Here is a 21,572-nt window from a genome sequence, read left to right on the forward strand (position 1 = left end):
TCCAAATCACTTCCCGCTTCAGAAACAAGCGTGGCCAACTTCTCACACTTAGAGCAATCCCTAACCCTATGTGGCCCATCACAAATAAAGCATCCTGCCATCTTAATGCTAGGACCACTTGTTGCTTTTGCATCACTCTTGGGTTTGTCAAACTTAGCTTGGCCAGTATAAGGCTTCCGCTGAAACTCTCTTTAGGCCCGTTTCTTAACTGGCTTCTTCTCCTTTGGCCTTGACTTCAGCTTCTCACCCTGCATCTCAGGCGAAGCTCTCAAGTCTACTAATGCTTTGGCTGGAATGATCGCAGACGTAAGGTCCTTAGCTTCTTGTCTCCAAATCTCAATTTGTGCCTAATGGTGCAAGCTCGTGAAGTTGAATAACTTGGTACTCTGGTGACATATCATGGGAATCCAACATCAAAGATGAAAACTCTTTGACATAATCCCAAACCACGCCTATGTGTCTCAGCTTCTTCAAAGTTGTCGAGCCACCCACGTGGTGTTCCTGGGCAAGAATTGCTCCCGCAATTCCTTCTTTTCCTCATCCGATGAGCTAGAAAGGGTCCGACATGCTCGGACATCGTCTTCTTGCCGAGTGCGCCACCAAAGCTTGGCATCACCGGTAAAATACATGCTAACCAAAGGAATTTGCTCAATCTCCGGCACCTTCGCAGCCTTTTAAGTATTGATCCACATCCATTCTCAAGTGTCTTAGCACTTCAAGCCTGATCAAACAAAGATGGTTCCGATATCTTCACACGCGAGGATCCTTCCTGTATGGCCAAGGGTATCGGCCCAACCTCCTTGAGACAAGTGATCTCGAGCACTATCAATTGTACCTTTGCTATGAGGGCATCAACTGCAACTGCAAGCTGGTTCTCCCTCCAACCACCTGTAATGTCTTCCACCTTTTATGAGATAAAATTGAAAAGGTCATCAACACGCCCAATGACATGCTCTACCTGATCCAACCTCAATTGTACCTTTGCTATGAGGACATCAACTGCAAGCTGGCTCTTCCTCCAACTACCTGCAATGTCTTTCATTCTTTGTAAGATAAAACCAAGAAGATCATCAACACGCCCAATGACATACTCCACCCTATCCAACCTCTCCTTAATGCGATCAAGCCGATCCTTGGTGCTTCCGGTTATCTTCAAGGTGTGAAAAGCTCTCAGCCAACCAACTAGCTCTAATACCAACTGTCACGACCCTAGTCGATCACTCAACCAATCGTGCAACACTTGACCCATCCCGAGCGTCAAGTTACCCTAAAGAGGTCAAGGAAGAGACAATTCCTCACCAAATAGCAGCGCAAGCAAGCTATATCAAGTGAGCAAGCAAGCTAGCATACAACACAAGTCAAGTAGACAAAAAAATCCAATCTCCCCTTAATGCGATCAAGCCGATCCTTGGTGCTTCCAGTTATCTTCAAGGTGTGAAGAGCTCTCAGCTAACCGACTAGCTCTGATACAAACTGTCACGACCCTAGTCGATCACTCGACCAATCATGCGACACTTGACCCATACCGAGCGTCAAGTTAACCTATAGAAGTCAAGGAAGCGACAATTCCTCACCAAATAGCAGCGCAAGCAAGCTATATCAAGTGAACAAGCAAGCAAGCTAGCATACAACACAAGCCAAGTAGACAAAAAAATCTAACTCTCCATTGAATGAAAAATTTTCATACAACCATGGCCAAGACCTCAACCAAGAGTTCTCCCATCTCCCCACCCACCAACACAAGGGTTATAGGAGACCTTTTATAATCGATCCCAACACAAGAGAAGCCTAAAGATGGACACTGTTCAAGGGTCAGCAAGAAATCAACGGTCTTGTCAAAAGAAACATAATAATCCCCTTGTTATAGTGTCAATGACTGTTACAACCCTTATCTCTGAGCTAGAGTGCCCACAGGTGCCATTGTTCACCTACCCGGTAAGTCTCGGTGCATCTAGTCCATGTGCGCATCCAACCTCGGTCACGCATATGCCAGTTCAGCCACGCGCGAGTCCATCAGTCACGGCACAGCCACCAGCCTAGGTCTCTCGGTTACAACCGAACATCCTTTCGGTACTAGCATTTTGCCCTACCCATGCTAAAATCGGTTAGGCGTCAACCTCTGTCCGAACATGATCACTCACGCGTTTCTCGGTCATGTGCGCTCACTTATGGCCACACGCATGCGCCGCTAGGTCTTGGCACGCAGTCGTGTGGGTTACCTCGTCCGCTCTCGGTCACATGCCCTTAGCCACAGGCTGATGCGCGCTGCCTTATTCGTGCGGCTGTGCGCCCGCACACATTAGCCTATCTCGGCACCCCTCGATCAAACCACACCGGCTCTACTCAGCGTCCTCCTACGTCTCAAGAAAAGGGCCGTTCATGATCATATGGGCATAAATCTTAATGATGACCAAGTGTAAGGGTCTTAAACCTTACAATTATCTTGTATTACTTTCAATATCTAAAAAAAACGGTTGAGGCGTACGCCTCAAGGAGAGGTGGTAGAATTTCACCTTGAGGCATATGCCTCCCATGCAATGAATGGACCCTATGCCTCTTTTGGTGAGGAGTTGGAGGCGTGCGTCTCACCCAAGCCCAATTATTTCTCCCTTATTGTATACTTTATATATATGTATATATATATATATATATATTACATACACATTAATATATTAATATATATACTTATATACCAACTTATATACTAATATGTATATATAAAGTTTAGTTTGTTTTTAAGTTAGATAGAGTACAAATAAAAAAAAAACTAATTTATTTGATATTAATTTTTTAAATTTTATCAATGCTTAACAAACACAAAAGTTTATTGATATCCTTATTAATATATCTATAAATAACCAACTAATCATTTAAAATTGAAATCGATAATCTAACTAATTATTTAAAACTGAAATCAATAATCTAAAATAGAAAATTTGAAATCAATAATTCTTTAGATTTTTAAAATTAATTGGATAAATCACAAATACATTTAAATAATCTTGGGTATCTATATTTTTTTTGGGGCAAATGGGCAAGTACAAGACAATTTCTTAGAAATTAGAATGAACTATCAAGTATGAAGTAAGTTTAAATTAAAAACCACGAAAAACTAAAGACAACTAATCCTTTTATTATGAATTTTATGACTTTTGTTATTTACTATTTATTTTATTTGTTTTATTTTATCATATGTAATTTTTTTTAGTTTAAGGTGAGGCTTACACCTCGAACCGCCTTGAGTCTTACACCTTGCCTCACTTGAGCAAAACACCTCATAAACGCCTTTCGTCTTTTTAAACATTGATTACTTTAAGCTCGTAGCATTGTTCACAAAGTTATTTCTTGATGACCAATATGAGCCAAAATAGAATTGGACACTACAAATATAATGTAATGGTACTTGCATCCATTAGTGTGGTTGGACTTGAGAGTACTACATGAGAGTACAATTAATGTAGTTGGACTTATGTAAATCAAATACAATACTGTAATTCCATTATTAGACAATATTTCTAATCTTTGTAACAAATGTTCACAACTTCTGAAGCAGCCAATCTTCCCTGATTGAACATTAAAGGAAGGAATTTTTGAGATTTTCAAGATGAAAAAGAGACAAGCTCTGAATATTCTCCCACAATCTATGAAAATTGTTCTTTCTTAAATTAAAAAAAAAAAATGAAAAGGAAAGCAGAAATTTTATTCAATAAATTTTAGTATTCTTGAAATGGTGAACAAAACACATTAAACAGGCATAGATCTAATATTCCTAATCCAACAGAAACCCTTAGGTTTAAGGACTTTAATCCTATCCAGAAGGATAGATTTACACATTGCAACTCTACCGAAAATGATACACTTATCTTTAACTGTTCAAAAAATTTTAAAAACAACTTCAGAAAAGGATCAGAATCATCTGATTAATAACCTAATGCTGATTGCTTAAATTTCAGATCACTCCTCAATTATGCTTGCTTGTTCATCACTTCACCTAGATTTTTGGATAATTACAAGTTCTTACCAAATATACTCTCTCAATTAGACTAGCGTTCCTTCATGTCCCAATCCAATGAACCTCCAGACTCTGCTTAAATTTGATAGAAAAAAGAAAAAGGCGAATGAAAATGATGTCAGAGAAGAAAATAAACCCTTTATGACGGTTCCCTTTTGTTTCTTAAAAATCTCTCTCTCACACACTTTTCTGCATTCAACCAAATAGAAAACAGAGTTCCCCCTTTTTTTTTCATGTACTTTCCTTCACCCTGCACTTCCCCATGATCTGCAATTCTTTCAGAGTCAGATCCAACACCTCTAATATCTTGATAAACAATGGGAAAAGCATTGACTAGAATATCTATTTAATTCCCATATTTGCCTTGCTGCTTCACAACGGCTTATCTGATTACATAGTGCAAAGTTATATCCTCACTCAACCAATTAGGCTTATTCATATAATTGACCTATCAATCAGGCCTTAAGGTTGATTATTCATCAAACAAAATTACAATTTAAACTCCAACCACGTCAAAAGCTGAACACTGCAATGGTTCCAAGGGAAATGAGGAGATTATTTCTATCTAGTTCCTTATTTTCGTTTTCTATGGGGAAAACTATGATCACAAATAGGTGGTTGGAAGTTGTGCAACATGTGGACCCTTACTGGGTTGCCATTTTCCATCCATGGCAATCTGATCACAAAGACTCTTCATGCTGGCCACCTGAATAATAAGCTATCCATAAGAATAAACATCACACTTTCATAATGCCTGCCAACAGGAGTTAGTCTCCTTGATTGATTGAGACAACAAATGCTTGTCATCATGTTCATATTGAGTTTCAAAGGATGCAAAAGACGATGTCTGTTTTTCCACTTCTTGAAGATGAATAGTCTATGCCTGCACTGGTGAGCCCCTTGAGACATTTGGAAATTAGAAATACTTGCTTTCATTTTCTAAAAGAGCCATCAACATTGTGGAACATCAAATTGTATTGGCACGAGGGCTAATCATCTCATATATGCCGAATGATTATTTGAACTTAGCGGTAATATTTAACCTCAATTGTTGACCTTCAAAAAATGGTTTCTTGAAAAAGAAGTATTTCTAAATAATGCCATTACATAAATTTCCATTCATTATATTGACAGCAGTTGGCTTTAAAATGATTACAAATTTCTATTTCCAGAAATTGTCTAAGACGATTGTACTAACTCAAAATCATAATGTCACATGTCAGGTTTGCCACTTCATCAATTAAATTGTAAATTTATTGTGACTGTTAGTATACAGAACAAGAAAATTAATCAAGGGCAACATTTAGAACTCATCAAAAGGAACACAGTATTTTTCTGGAATAAATTCTTGTTTAATTTCATGCCAAACCTCATACAGCAAATAAAGAAATCGAGATATCATCTCCCTTGGGAAGAATTCCACACAATACACAAGTTTCAAAAGCAAATACCTCAGCTTGGAAGATGGAAACTCTGCTGCTGATCATAATATGTTCCATCTGAAACTTCATGAGGACCTAAAGGACCTTTTTTGTATCGCTCCAAGGAAGTTGCCTCATATATACCTATACAATAGACCAAATTTACTGATTCAATGAATGTACTACAAGTAAATTCTTGTGAAAGAAATTGTAAAAATGAAAATGAGTTTGAACAAAACAAAACTAGCATGGAAAACCATAAACCTTCTTAATTAAGAATAGTATGTTGTTTAGAACAAAGATTATAAATATAAAAGTGCTAACATTTATAAATCACAACAATACAGACAATATAGTAGATAAAAAAAAAACAAGATGAAATCTCGTTGCTGATAAAACTTTTGGATGAGAAGTTAAGATCAAATGTAGTTCACTGAATTGAGAAACATTCTCAAATGTTTACTATAGGATCTACGGATTGGTTTGAAATGTCACTTCACTAAAATCCTTCAGAATTCAAACTTATCTTTAGAAGTTATTTGCAAGATGGAATAAAATGGAAACTATAAGAAACCTTGAGAACATTAGCTGTAAGACTAGCTGTAATTATTCTATATAAGGTTAGTTTATGTTTGATTGGAGTTAGATTTAGACAATTGTATATTTTTTTGAGTTCTTTCCTTATCTCCTAGGATTTGACCTAGATGTTACATGGCTATATAAATCTTTAAAAACATAACAAACGATGACAAGTTTTCATAACCATTCTTCATACTAGTGTTCTCTATTGTCTCTTTCCTTCCATTATCTTTTATGGTATCAAAGAAATCAAGATTTTGGCAAGTAAAGAGAGGCATAATGTCAGGAACAAATGGGGATAACGTTTTGGAGATGACAGTTGTTTCCACTACCATGGTTGAAAATTCTTCTCCAACCCTCCAGATCACCACCCAAAAGTTGAATGGAAAAATTACCTTCAGGGGAAGAGTTTGAGTGATCCAAATTCCAGAAATCAATGAATGATGCGATGAAGAAACCATAATGGAAGACAACCATCATGGAAGAATTTCATGCCTTAGGAAAAAATGGAACCTAGGAGGTGGTTGAAAAGCCAAAAGATAAAGCTATAATTGGCTATAAATGGGTATTTACAGTCAAATACATTTATGATGAAACAGTAGAGCAGTATAAAGACAGACTAGTGGCAAAAGAATGTACTCAAACTTATGGAGTTGATTATCAGGAAACTTTTACTACGGTAGAGAAGATCAACACCGTATGAGTTTTATTGTCCTTGGCTGCCAATTTGGACTAGCCACTACAACAACTAGATGCCAAAAATGCTTTCTTGAATGGTGAACTTGAAGAAGAAATTTTCATGGATCTTCTCCAAGGATTCAATCAAGATGGACAAGGGAAGGTGTGTAAGTTGCGGAAGTCTTTATATGGGTTAAAGCAGTCTCCTCGTGCATGGTTTTTGACCGGCTCATGAAACCCATTAAAAAGCAAGGATATGTGCAAGCTCAAACTAATCACTCTTTATTTTACAAACACAAAGAAATGAAAGTAACTATTCTAATTGTGTAGGCGGATGATATTATTCTTACAGGAAATAATGTTGAAGAGATGACTCGAGTAAAAAAAAGTTTGGCTTCAGAATTTGAAATGGAGGATCTAGGGAAACATAGATATTTTTTGGGAATAGACGTCGCAAGAAAGCAAAACAAGGATTTCTGTCTAACAAAGTATATCCTGAACTTGTTAGAGGAGACCGGCATGTTAGGATGCAAACCAGCAGAAACTCCTATGGATCCTAATGTAAGATTGGGTGATCAAGAAATGAGCATCCCAATGGATCGAGGAAGATTCCAAAGATTGGTTGGTAAGTTGATTTATCTTTCACATACAAGGCCTGACATCATCAGCCAGTTTATGCATGTTTCTACGGAGGAACACATGGTAGCAGTAAACTGAGTGTTAAGGTACCTTAAAGGAACCCCAGGTTAAGGGCTGTTTTTTTAGAAAACTCTAACTGTGGAATTGAAATGTTTGCAAATGAAAATTGGGCAGTTCTATTGTGAATAGAAGATCAACTTCAATTTTATTGCTCTTTAGTTTGGGGAAATTTAGTTACTTGGCAGAGTAAGAAACAAACAATAGTGGCAAGAAACAGCGCGGAAGCAGAGTTAAGATCATTTGCTCATGGTGTATGTGAAATGTTGTGATTGAAGAATTTACTCAAGGAACTAAAAATTCCAACACAAAGCCACTGAAGGTGGATCGACACTTTATTAAAGAAAAAGTGGAAGATGGAACAATCTACATTGTATATGTTCCAACCTCAACTCAAGTAGATGATGTTCTAAATAAGAGGCTTTGGAAACCTGATTTTGAGAGTGATTGACAAGCATGGACTGTTTAATATGTACAGTTGAGCCTGAGGAGTGTAAGAAACCTTGAGAACATTAGCTGTAAAACTAGTTATAATAATTCTATATATGGTTAGTTTATATTTGACCGGAGTTATATTAAGACAATTGTATATTTTTTGTTTCTTTCCTTTCTCTTGGGATTTCACCTAGATGTTACATGGCTATATAAATCTTTGTAAACAGAACAAACAATGACAAGTTTTCAGAATCATTTTTCATAGTAGTGTTCTCTATCGTCTCTTTCCTTCCATTATCTTTTAGAAACAAAAGATTGAGATAGTGTTTCACATTCCAACATTTACAGGCAACATATGAAGTAAAAATGGGCATTCCATTCCGAGAGTAGAGCATGCACATTCTCACTTAAAGTGGAGTAACTTTTCACACAACTTTTGCTTTATTTTTTTTTTATTATTTAATTTTTATTTGATTGTTTGGTTTTCTAACAACTCAAACTATGTAACACCCTGAACTTCCAAGAACCTTTTTTAAAAATTATCCCACGGAAGGCTTATGGTGAAGTGGACATTTTAAAAAAAAAAAAACAGTAAAAGCTGTTGAAGATTTGGATGGGTCCTAGAAAAATTAAAGATAAGAATTAGCATAGTGTGTGGGGTTAAAGAAGATAGGAAGACAGGTGAGGCTGGAGAGGCAATTGGCACAGAAGAGGAGATTGAGAAAGAGAGAGGCAGTTGCCACAGAAGAGAAGATTGAGAGAAGGAGAGACAGAGGTGTCTAAAGTAGCCATTGAATTAAGTTAAAAGCCTAAGTTAAAAATAAGATGCTAGAAGCTGGGGGAGAGCTAAGGGGATAAGCACGCAGAACAATAGACAAAAATAGTTGGATAATAGAAGTGAAAAGAAGAAGAGAGTAAAGAGGAAAAACAAGAACCACCACCCCATTTCTTGACACTAGAGAAGGTGATTGTTGGTGATGCCATCACCGGGTAACAGCTTGAGCCTAGCCTCAGTTCTACATATGGATAGTTGTTACTTATCCAAACCTTTAGAGCTCCATGAAAGTCCAGAAAACTAGGGTTGCTCAACGAGGCAATGGATACCTTGCTCGGGCTAAAGTAACACCAGGGTAAAGTTGGGTGGTCAAGCATCTCTCATTCATGCGAGGATAAAAACGGCCGTGTAAACGTATTGAAGATGCATGGAATGTTGAAGGTGTAAGCTCATGTTTAGTGATATAATTAGCTTTCTTTTCAATTAATTATGGATAAGAGTGAAGTACCAAGTAGGATGGAGCATGATGATGCATGCAAGCAGGCATATTGCGAAGAAGAAGGGCTAGCTAAGAGCATATCTTCTCCAATTTTCGAGCCAGGAGAAATTGCGCAGCTTCAATAAATCGAGCATATCTCCAATTTTCATCAAGCTTGGCATGAAAGTACGCTTGTTGGACAGGGGCCTTCAAGCCTAGAAGCTAGAACTTTCCTATTCAACTTTTCCTCCTCAAATTGTGATCAGAAGCCAAAGAAAACAGAGGATGAATTGGAGCCATGCTGACAGACCAAACTGAGCCCAGGTAGGTGTTGAAAGGCTACTAAATTACAGCTGGCCAGCATGCAACTACTTAACCAATGGCTTACAATCTAATCTAGGTGGTTAAATTCGTGGAAAATTTGACTTTTAGAATTATTCTGGAATCAAACGGCTATAAATAAGTTTAGACTTAGATCTTGGGGATCCTTTTGGCTCTTGCTGAATTTTTGGAGGGTTTTAAAAGAAGAGAAGGCTTGGGCAAGGTTTCATTGATGAAATTAAGCTTGGAGAGAATAATCAAGATGACGATATTTCCCCAAATCCTATAAAGAACTTGTATTTTGAACCCATGATTTGCTTGTATTTTGTATATATGATGGGGTAAATATTCTCTATTTAGGATTTGAAACTTTGTGCTTAACTTTCTTTGGATTTTCATGTTTGAATGAATGAATTTTGAGTTTGTGCAATTGAATTTCATGTTTAAATGAATTTGAGATAATAGCTAAATCAATCTACTTTATTCTCTAGAATTTATATAATTCTAGAATGTGATTTGATCTAATAATTCATTACTCTATTTAATTTTAGCCCATGAATCCATAAGGATGCAATGATCTTTTTCTTGAGAATTTGATCATGATTTGGTTTGTGGGTATGCTAGATCATTAGGAATTAAAGATCTAGGCTTTCAATCTTGGATTCCAAATTAAATTTTGAATACATTCAAGGGACTTTCAAGATTCCTCCAATCATAATCTAAATTGCTCGAATATAAGTATGCTAGGGTTTCATAACACAAAAGGAGATGATGAATTAGGAATATAAAAAGGGAGACACCTGGAAATGAGAATTGCCCAATTATGGACTCCTAAGATTAGAATAATATTAGAATAAATGATTGAAGAACCATCACATCTAACTATTTTAGCCCACTTTACTAGTATATGAGGGTTTAAGTTTAGAATAGTTACATAAGGGAGTAGCATGGATATGGGAGTTTCCCAGTAATAGACATTGATATTCATGGAACAAGAATAAAGGGGAGTAAATTGGATAACTTCATGAAGAGAGTTGCTCTGATATAGGAGTGCCCTACAAAAGATTCCAAAGGTCAACTTAGCTTGACATCTCTGTGTTAATTCTCTAGTTAATGGAGTCGTTAGACCAAATAAGAGGGTTGCAAGGACATGGGAGTTGCTTGGTTGTGGGGAGCTCTTGGAACAAGTACAAGTTGATATCTTAGCTTATATGTGACTCGATTGGGCTGCTTTCAAGAAAATCATACTACCTCTAAACTTTACTTGTAAATCCAACATTCTTAAAGAACAAAGGAATCAAACCCTAACATTTTTCTCATATAGGAGTTATTCTTTAAAAAGCCTTTGCATAGTTATTTTCATTTCTTTTAATTTGAATTTTTTGAATTTTACTTTCTTTGTATAACACATCAATTCGATTTCTCAAATAACACTAGAAGTAGCTTTGTTTGGTCTTCATGGGATCTGACAACATGCTTATCCCTTTATTACTTGACATGGCTAATGCATTTGCTAGCATAATAAAATTTAAACTACGATTAAATTTACTAAATAAGTAGAAGATTTTATATAACACTTTATTAAAATAAAATTTACATCTTAGCCCTTTTTCAAATAAACCATAATTCTTTATTAAACCCTGGGTTTAAAAAATATTTATAATAATTTTTTAATCAAATGATTATTTACAGGTATAAAAGATGTTTTATACACTTAACATTATTCTAACCTCTGTGCATATATTTAAAATATTGAGCTTTATCAAGCCCATCGAATAAGCAAATTATCCATGTGACCTTGGCTCATTTTTCTCATCAAGCTTGAAATCTAACCTCAAGCTCGGCTCATTTATTAATCAAATGAGCTTGAGCAAGCCAAAATGTATGCCACATGATACATGAACAGCTTAGCTCATTTGACTGCTACCAAGGAAAAAAAATAAAATAAAATAAAAAATTCTGATGCGGAAGCTTAAGTGGGGCATTGCTGCCATGTCACTGCCACTCCAAGGTGAAAAGGCACAAATCAGCTAGGAAACGGGTTATTTTAAGGTTAGTTGATGGAATTGCTGCATGCCTAAAACAGAATTAAATAAAGGAACCAAATTGAACATAAGGGTGTAATTAAGGACCAAAATGCACCTATTCCAGATTTAATGACTACCGTACACTTTCGAGTATTATAAAGGACAATTGGTGGACTTTCACCTTACTTTGTTTTCTCTAGATTGTACCGCCATTTTCTCTAGGATATATTTATGATTATACATAAATATATCTAACATATAATTACTTACATGCATATAGAGTCAATTCAGAATTATATATTCAAAAAATAAACATTTCATTTTTCTATCTTATTAAACTGGAAAAACAAAAGCAAATGGGAATGACCTTTTATTCCATCTTTACATTTAAACAATGGAACGAGAAGCATCAAATTGCTGTTCCATTCCGTTCTACATCACATTTCCATCTTAATTCTTATTCCATCTAATTTTGGGTACCAAGATGCAAGGATGAACAAAGTGGACACGTATCGGTCTAGGAAGATCAAAAGGTAATGTTATCACTAGAAATTGCGGTTATAAATCACATTTATAGTGGGAAAATTACATTGCCAATAATTTACCAAAATCAGGTAGTTTGCAAGTTGAAAAAAGAAATAGCTAGCAGATTTAGAAGAATTTGCAACAACTGAAGACTTGATATTCTATCTGAGTCATAAAGTTCGGAAATAAAAATGTGTTGTTCTTTATATATATCTTTATCTACATGCAGAAACAAAACATATGCGTTTTTTTAACAGTCATAACCATGCATGATCCTAGAATTAGAAATATGCCTTCATAGAGTTCGTTTTTGATGTATGCCTTGCAAAGTTAAGGTTTTTTCATATAAATTCCTCCCATAAAAAAAATAAAAATAAAATAAATAAAAAAATCACTTGGTTGGTTCAACCATCACTTATATTTAATTAGTCAAACGAAATGAACTTTATACCCTGTAATAAGATATTACTTCCTACCCTTTAGATCTTTTTTCTCTCAAACATATTGAATAGGGATAAAATGCACTAATAACATGAATAAAAAAAATTTCAAAGTAATGGTGGTCAAGATTGAAACAAAATGTATGGCAGGTATATACCAGATTTAAAAGGTTTAGATGTTTATATACATAAAGGACACAGGTGAGATTTCACATATTTACATCTATTTAATAGTAGTGGGCAGTTGACTTGACACAAGGGTAAATATGTAAGAACCTCAAGAATTTATGTGCAGTCTCAAGATTTTACAAGGGTATATGTCTAAAAGTACAAAATATATACATGGTGGTCATGAAATAATATTTGCACAAATTGTCAATCATAGGATTTAAAAAAAAAAATGGACAAAATGATACACAAAATGTCTAAAATAAGAGGCAAATAACAGCAAAATATGCAAGGACAATACGTGAACAAGTCACAGTTCAAAAGCCTTAAACCTAAAAATAAGGAACCTAGGCACATGAACACAAAAAGAAAACCAGATTGTCAAATTTTGCCAGCCCAACCAACCACCTTAGGTAATGTTTAATTTCTAATGATGGGAATTTATTTTAGCTTCAAACTTGGAAATCAAGTATTTTCCAGAGAATTGCTTATCCAGCACAAGTGGGTAGATGATAATATATTCCTGAAAAATAAAATAAAATAAAATAAAAGGTATTGACACATGCACCCTCATATATCCTTTTTTTCTTTTTCTTTTTTTCTTTTAATTTTTTGCTGTTGATACACCCTTGCCATCACTCACCATCAGTGGTTGATGCCTATGGCCTTAAACATGATTGAAATCTATATATACAGCATAAAAGGCCAAACATATGCCCAGGGAAGAGAATAAATTCTCAGGGCTATATTAGCAAAACAAGATTTGCAGGGATATATATCAGCAAATCTATTTTGGTTATTTCATGTCTTCCTGTCCATTTATTCGACAGCATCAAAGGGCATCCTAGCCACGAGTATTTCAGTGCTGAAGTAGTGGGTATGTAGGAGCAAATACTTGTTTTACAGGGGTATATCAGCAATTACCAGTTTTGTTGTGGTACACAAATAAAAACCTTATATTGTTTCTTCTTCGGCTCATATATCACATTGTTATTATATCATAAGGGTCCAAAGAGAGTCCTTCAATGCCAATCATAACCAATTGAATAACAGCAGGTTCAAATACTTGACAAACAAACCAGGTTGGAGTTCACAATGGAATCTCAAAGAGAAAGTTAACCCCTAAAATCATATTCATATTGATTTTCATGGAATATAATTGAATTTCAAGATTATGATCATTATGTCCTAATCATTTTTGTGGACTGATGTGTCAATTATATCAACTCAATATTGTCTAATTTTGTAATTCAAGAGTATATGACATACTGATATGAATGACCAGAAAAACAAGTCATATAAGCTCCAAAAAGCAGAAATGAACAAAATGAAATGCTGGAAGGCATAACATACCAAATCCCAATATTGAAGAGCAAATAAGAAAACCTAGCAAAGAGAAATCCATTCCATATTTAATCTCCATCAGGATTATGCCACCTCCTGCAACCATTAAATGCCTCGGAGAAGAGAAAACTAAATGCAACCTACAGACAAGTAAAGGTTATATACCATTAAAAAACTTCCAGAAATAAAGAATACAAGACAAAATTAACGAGTAGCTCATCAACATATTACAACCAATGTATTAAAAAAAAATGGTTTAGACTTACCTTCAGGCTTGTCTGCATACTTGTAGGGGTGGCAAAACATGACAACTAATGCATAAATGCCTCTATTCATATTTATCATGGTCTATCATGGTTTATCCTATAAGGATAAATAGCAATCTTGAAACGTCATCTGCGTGCTATCATGTCAAATTACTGATCATGTTGATGATAACATTCATCTCAGGTAGATTTCAGTGATAGAGTAAGTTTAACATGACCCATTTACAACCAGATGACCCAAATTATCACCCCTAATATATTTTGTCACCTTAAAATAAGAGCATCACAGTTAATGGCAGGGGATCAACACTCCATCAATTATGAACTTGTTACTTTTCGATTGTACAACATCTGACATTCTACGTTAAGGCTTACTTCTGCATAAATCTCAAAATTTTGTTCTCTTGAATAAACTATGGATTCCGATGACTGCTGAACTCCACCATGTTCTCAATTATGTTTATAAATAACTAAGCAAATAGTCGGGCCATTTTTCACTCTACACATCTCAGCCTCTTATTCCAGCCACAATTATTAGGGGTATAGTTTTAGAAACATTGAACTCAATCAAAGCAACTTCATTATTACTGCCTGATTAAATCATAAACTTCTTCCTTCTGATCTTACAAAGTTCTTCTCTGTATTGACATTAACAATCAACTTAAAACATGACAAGCATGCATGCTTAGAATAAGTATAATATGCTTGCAAGAAGCCTCAAGTAAGCAAAATAAAATAATCATTCATGCTTTCTTATTGCCGCAGAGTGACAAGTGGCAAAATGATGTCAGCATGCACTATGTATCTTCTCAAATTTGATGGCATTTCTATGGATGCCTTCATCTTCAATTTGAACAAATATTCAAGTACTATTTTTATTTAAATACAATATACAATCAAAAGTTTAAAATCCAAATGGTGATTCTAAAAGGATGGAACCTTCACGGTTTGCTATTGAACAAAATCTAGGCTTGTGGTTGATGCTTAGTGCTTTGGTTTTAAAATCCAGAAGTGCACTTATTCTTAAGCTTCATGTTTTTAATAAGATCATTTCCTAAATGTTTAACTATCAAAAAACGCTACCAAGAAATCATTGAAAAAGAGAAACATAACCAAAACTAGAATAGGGTAGTATCAATATCCTACCTGATCCTGGGTTTCATGCGGCTCTTTTTCAGGCATTAACAACTTCTAGGTTTGATTTAAAATATTAATCATTTACAAAACAAAATCAATCATTTCTATAAACCCAGGCACTGGGTACATCACCTAAAGGTAGGGTTGTCAATTTGCCCCGGATTTGACAAAAGGGCTAAAATTCGAAAACAGAGTCAGGGCCTGAGCGGGGATGTAAAAATCCCCATTGGGGAAGGGGCATCCCTTCCCCTTCGCACCCTAGCCCCGAATATATAATTTTAATATTATATATATATATAATATTAGAAAATTATTTATATTAAATAAAAATATATATTATTAAAAGATAATATATTTGATCCATTTAATAGATATCAAAAAAAATAAAAATAAAAAAAAATCAGGGACGGGACGGGGAAAAATTTTCCCCGAACCCGGTTCGGGAATGGGTTTGACAAGTCAGGGTTAGACTGAGAAATACATCCTCCAGTGGATCCCCGCCCTATTGACATCAATACCTAAAGGACTCAATAATAACTTTGAGAGGCTACTTAGTGCCATGCTATTCCATCTTCACCCGTGCTGCTCACTAGTAGCATCACTGTCTGGTCTGCTACAATGTGGCAACAGCCCACAAGAAAAAGAGGGATATTTGAAAAACAAGGTTTACCATGCGAGAAGATTACCAAATACAACAACAATAACACACACCCAAAAAAAAATGTTGTGAGCATGGAGAACTGCAATAAAATTGCAGTCCATCAAAAGGACTGAACGCTCACTTGCTCATGCCTATGTGAATATAGCAAGCAAAACAATACTTGTAATGATTATTTACGGACAACATACAAGCGCAGCATGATAATCTTTGCTCAAAGCTCCTAGTTTGGTGGGAGAAGAAAAGACAGAGAGAAATTAATCAGGAAAGTACATACAATAATTTTTTAGGCAGCAATATGGATTCTATTTACACATGAAATGAACTTAAGGATAAACTATTCACCACATATACAACGTTTTGTAATGCAACAAAAATATTGAACAGTAATAAACTATGTCCGTTACATTTAAGAAGAAAAAAATTGCATCAGTAACAAAAAATAGCATAATAATCGAGCATATTCATATACCTTTCCTCAACAATATTTTCAATATAGAATAAGAAAATTATTCCAAAGAAAATAGTGCCCCAATATGCCCAGAATGACAACGGTAATGTAATAATTGTCTCTGAAGAAGCACCCTGCGGATGAAAAATCAAAGTTAACAAAAAAAACAGAAGCACTTCATCATTGAGAGTCAGAGTAACATAAGGAACAAAATGGAAAAGAAAACCTAGTAGGACATAGCAACATATACTGAGAAGAAGATGCTCAAGCTTACTGAAATAATGTTCCAGATAGCAACAGGTAAAAGAAAGCATGTAGCTGAAGCAACAGTTATGGCATGAAGCCTTCTTTTGAGCTGAGACTGTAAGAGCATGAAATAATGTATTAAACTCAGTGCTGAATATTAAAAACCAACATTCTTGAAAAAGGTCAGAATACCTTCAGTGAGACACGTCGTGCAATCACCCTCCTCAAAGCTGACAAAATACCAGCAGAGATGGGTACTAACATATCTTTAAGCCCTAAACTTTGTTTTGCTTGAGGCAATGGTTCTTCACTAAAGTTATCTATGAATAGCATTGTCAAGGCAATTATACACATTCACAACCTCCAACCAATATAAGACGTAGGATCAAGGCAAAAAAAAAACAAGTTTACATATAAAAAATTCATACTAATGCAAAACCATCCAATATTTCACATAATCTTGTCCACTGGATACAGAAAGGTGAATATGTTTTTGTAGCCCACCCAATGGATAAGAAATAATATGCTGCCAACATTGCCACAAATCCACCAACCTGCATATACAGATTCATTCTGACAAATCTCAAAACTATACCAGTGAAAATATACGATTTAAGTCTTCATATGATCACCCATCAATAAACATTGCCTATTAAAATAGATATAATATATTTAAATAATAATCATGCATAAATATGATAAATTTCCCAATAAAGCCCAGAAGTGTATAAATACAAACTGCTGCATTTCAATTCATATCACTTAAAGGGAAAAGTTTAAAATCTAACAATATATTTTCCAAAAACTTAATTAACCATCAGCATTATAGACTAGTTTAAGTTTGAAAATTATATTGGACAATCTGCACCATTCAAGATACACACCAACCAAAACAAAAATATAAATGGTAAATTCACTTCCACCAAAAACATAAGGCAAGTTACCTTTTTCCAGACATGCACCTTCTGTCCGTATAACACCGCAGATAAAACTCCAAGTGCGGCACCAGCATACTCTGAGAGCAGAGCTCTGAGATCTCAATAATGAAGAAAGAAAATTAGATCTCAGTTGAAGGATATAACCACAATAAACAAGAAGATTATAGTCTATTTGTTAACAACAGTTAAAACAGCAACAGATGCATCAGATCTTCTCTCATCAAAATCAGGAAATATGGCATTCCACGTGCTGTTGAAACAAGAAAAGAACAGGAAAATACACACGTCTAATAAAAATTATATCTCCAAGAAAAGGGTTATACCTATTATAGTTAATAAAACTTTCTAATGTCAAATTTAAGCATGACTAGCCATGACCCCCAGTTTTTGTGAATCTGAGTTGGGCATGGTAATCAAATTGTCTACTCTTCTAAGATATCAGATTACTTTTCTACTTCAGGTTACAAGTTCAAACTTTTAAATTTGTGATCAAGAAGTTTTTATCACCACTGAGCAAGGCAGTATTGGAAGTGAAATGATGATAAATTCTCATCACTATGCAGCACAATCAACTTCTAACAGCAAATGTAATTTGAGCACAGAAAACAAGTTTAGAGCAATACACTTCCCTCAAAGAACTTCACTTGTTGCCTTGTATATTTGTTCCAACATAAGGCCCAACATAAGTTACCTCATTTCAGTTAGTCATGTGACCCTACTGAGCCTTTAGTCATCGAAACTAAGTAATTTACTTGCACAGGTATTGGTTTCCAAGAAAAACAATATAATTCTCTGGGTTTTGTAATTGCCTCTTCATATTTTCATGTTCCTTGCTTGTCTTAAATTATTTATTATACGAAACTACACTAAAAATTGATTCTCAAACTACAATACAAATTATGAGGGCAGGGCACCATGCACTACTGTTTCTTGGTGATCTGGTTGCCACATGCTCAAGGCACAGAACCTCTTCAAATGAAGTAATAAGGCACTGTCTACTTGGTCCATCCTAACTTCTGTTGGCAAGGGTGCTATAAATATGTATTTAACATGCAAGGCATCCAAAACAAATTGAATCAATGGAGATGAATATATAGATAAGGAGAGTCTATCTGATTCTCATTCTACTAACCCTAGTCTAGCCAAAATTTGGGCACTAATGAACAAAAACACTACCCCTTACTCAGCTTGAGATATTCACAACAATATAATTCTCTGGGTTTTGTAATTGCCTCTTCATAGTTTTTCATGTTCCTTGCTTGTCTTAAAATTATTTATTATGCAGAAACTACACTAAAATTGATTCTCAAACTACAATACAAATTATGAGGGCGGGGCACCTGCACTCTGCATTTCTTGGTGATCTGGTTGCCACATGCTCAAGGCACAGAACCTCTTCAAATGAAGTAATAAGGCACTGTCTACTTGGTCCATCCTAACTTCTGTTGGCAAGGGTGCTATAAATATGTATTTAACATGCAAGGCATCCAAAACAAATTGAATCAATGGAGATGAATATATAGATAAGGAGAGTCTATCTGATTCTCATTCTACTAACCTAGTCTAGCCAAAATTTGGGCACTAATGAACAAAACACTACCCTTACTCAGCTTAGATATTCACAACAATATAATTCTCTGGGTTTTGTAATTGCCTCTTCATATTTTCATGTTCCTTGCTTGTCTTAAATTATTTATTATACGAAACTACACTAAAAATTGATTCTCAAACTACAATACAAATTATGAGGGCAGGGCACCATGCACTACTGTTTCTTGGTGATCTGGTTGCCACATGCTCAAGGCACAGAACCTCTTCAAATGAAGTAATAAGGCACTGTCTACTTGGTCCATCCTAACTTCTGTTGGCAAGGGTGCTATAAATATGTATTTAACATGCAAGGCATCCAAAACAAATTGAATCAATGGAGATGAATATATAGATAAGGAGAGTCTATCGATTCTCATTCTACTAACCTAGTCTAGCCAAAATTTGGGCACTAATGAACAAAAACACTACCCTTACTCAAACTTAGATATTCACAACAATATAATTCTCTGGGTTTTGTAATTGCCTCTTCATATTTTCATGTTCCTTGCTTGTCTTAAATTATTTATTATACGAAACTACACTAAAAATTGATTCTCAAACTACAATACAAATTATGAGGCAGGGGGCACCATGCACTACTGTTTTCTTGGTGATCTGGTTTGCTCACATGCTCAAGGCCTGTAGAACCTCTTCAAATGAAGTAATAAGGCACTGCTCTACTTGGTCCATCCTAACTACGTTGGCAAGGGTGCTATAAATATGTGTATCTTTAACATGCAAGGCATCCAAAACAAATTGAATCAATGGAGATGAATATATAGATAAGGAGAGTCTATCTGATTCTCATTCTACTAACCTAGTCTAGCCAAAATTTGGGCACTAATGAACAAAACACTACCCTTACTCAGCTTAGATATTCACAACAATATAACCATGCATGGCATTAATGTTTCATGATGCACACATACATGAAATACAGAAGTCGAAAGTGTGATTTAACATCTTCCAAAACCTATCATCCTTAAAAAAAGAGCACAAATATCTACCATGTGAAACTCGGATAACGTAACACCTGCTAGTTTATCATAATCAAGAGCATTAGTCATTGAATCAGCTAATTGTGAATTATTTTGTTTATGTAGCATATGATCTAATGATTTATATTATTTTGCTTCCGATATTATTTTGTTTCAAAAAGGCTGACAAAATCTTTAGTCAACAACATGATCAAAGCAATAAACATCTTTCTTTTAAATTATATCCAATGCCTTAAACAAAACCCTAATCCTTCAATGAGGTGACATACCATCTTTCTGCTTGCCTTTGTCAAATGCTAGACACAGTAGAATGGCTGTTTATGTGCATAGAGGTTCAAACAATAGCCTGCTGGATAAGCTATAACTTGGATGTAACTTGTAAGAGGTAGAGCAAAAGATTATCAATAAAATGAAATTTAACAAGATTGTATAAGCACCAAAGTGACCTTAGTTGAGTAGAAATTGCCAAATTGAACAAATAATACAAAGTGTAGTAAAATATCCTCAGTGTCAAACAGTACAACTGCCATGTAAAATGAGAAAGCTTAATTTGAAGTTCCTAGGTGCTACTCACAGGGGGCGAACTCAAGTTCATCAATCTATGTGATTTAGATAACACTAACTCCATAGAAAAATCAGCTTTCACGGTATTAATCTACATTAAGAAATTCTATAAGCATAACCAATTTATAGCGGAATATTGTTATTAGGTGCTAATGTACTTACATCAATGGCCCACATGATAAAAGACCTTTTCCCCAACAGATGAAGTACAAAGCCATTATTCCACCATTAATAACAGTAGGTACAACCTGAAACTTTGCCTTTCAGTAAAAAACCAAGCAGGAATTACAGGGCATTTTGAGAAAATACCTCCCAACAGAACCAAAGATTCGCCTCACAAAATATGATATAGTTAAGAAAGAACAAAGCTGACCTGTGAATTGGGCAGAGACCTTCCCTTCCAAGGTTTTTGCAGTACCAAGAAAATAATAGAAGCAGGCAATAAACAACAGAACATGAACACTAAAACTGAATTTCCTTGCTGAGATAGATATTGATGCAAGGAGTATACAGACCATATCCTCAAGAAGTTGCAAGTTACATGTAATATCTGCAAAGGTGTACGCCTGCATGAGAAAAACCTATACTTAATCAATCCCAGTGGAATTCATTAGCAAGGGAGGATGCTGTAATACCTAAGATAAAAAATTAGTTCACTGAGCTGTGTCTATAACAGGAATCATCAGAAAGGTAGACTCTACATATAACTGAGCCAATTCAACATGTTTAACAGAGGAAAGAAAGATGTTTATCATAAGACTCAGATGATGAATTGCAAATAGTTTGCAGGTGCAGCTTCCCTTATTCAGCATTTTAATGAAGATA

At 35.2% G+C, this 21,572-nt stretch overlaps 1 protein-coding gene across 5 annotated transcripts in view; it reads right to left on the reverse strand.

Annotated features, from left to right (window-relative positions):
- Positions 1–21,310, reverse strand: part of LOC120251216 — a 33,025-nt gene extending 11,715 nt beyond the window's left edge. For 2 of the 5 annotated variants that reach the window (XM_039259748.1, XM_039259750.1), the window contains exons 1-9: positions 21,121–21,310; positions 20,910–21,007; positions 17,602–17,686; positions 17,133–17,211; positions 16,850–16,977; positions 16,686–16,772; positions 16,433–16,545; positions 13,909–14,039; positions 5,464–5,577 (exon numbers count right to left, since the gene is read on the reverse strand). In XM_039259748.1, coding sequence (XP_039115682.1) covers positions 5,465–5,577; positions 13,909–14,039; positions 16,433–16,545; positions 16,686–16,772; positions 16,850–16,977; positions 17,133–17,211; positions 17,602–17,686; positions 20,910–21,007; positions 21,121–21,204 — 918 coding nt within the window. In that variant the 5' untranslated portion in view covers positions 21,205–21,310 and the 3' untranslated portion in view covers position 5,464. Of the gene's footprint in view, positions 1–5,244; positions 5,578–13,908; positions 14,040–16,432; positions 16,546–16,685; positions 16,773–16,849; positions 16,978–17,132; positions 17,212–17,601; positions 17,687–20,909; positions 21,008–21,120 lie in introns of those variants that run through there. The other 3 variants (XM_039259752.1, XM_039259751.1, XM_039259749.1) reach the window with 3 other exon arrangements.
- Positions 21,311–21,572: the final 262 nt, after the last annotated feature.

This window comes from Dioscorea cayenensis, chromosome 20 (genome assembly GCF_009730915.1).
Source record: "Dioscorea cayenensis subsp. rotundata cultivar TDr96_F1 chromosome 20, TDr96_F1_v2_PseudoChromosome.rev07_lg8_w22 25.fasta, whole genome shotgun sequence".
Lineage (NCBI taxonomy): Eukaryota > Viridiplantae > Streptophyta > Magnoliopsida > Dioscoreales > Dioscoreaceae > Dioscorea > Dioscorea cayenensis.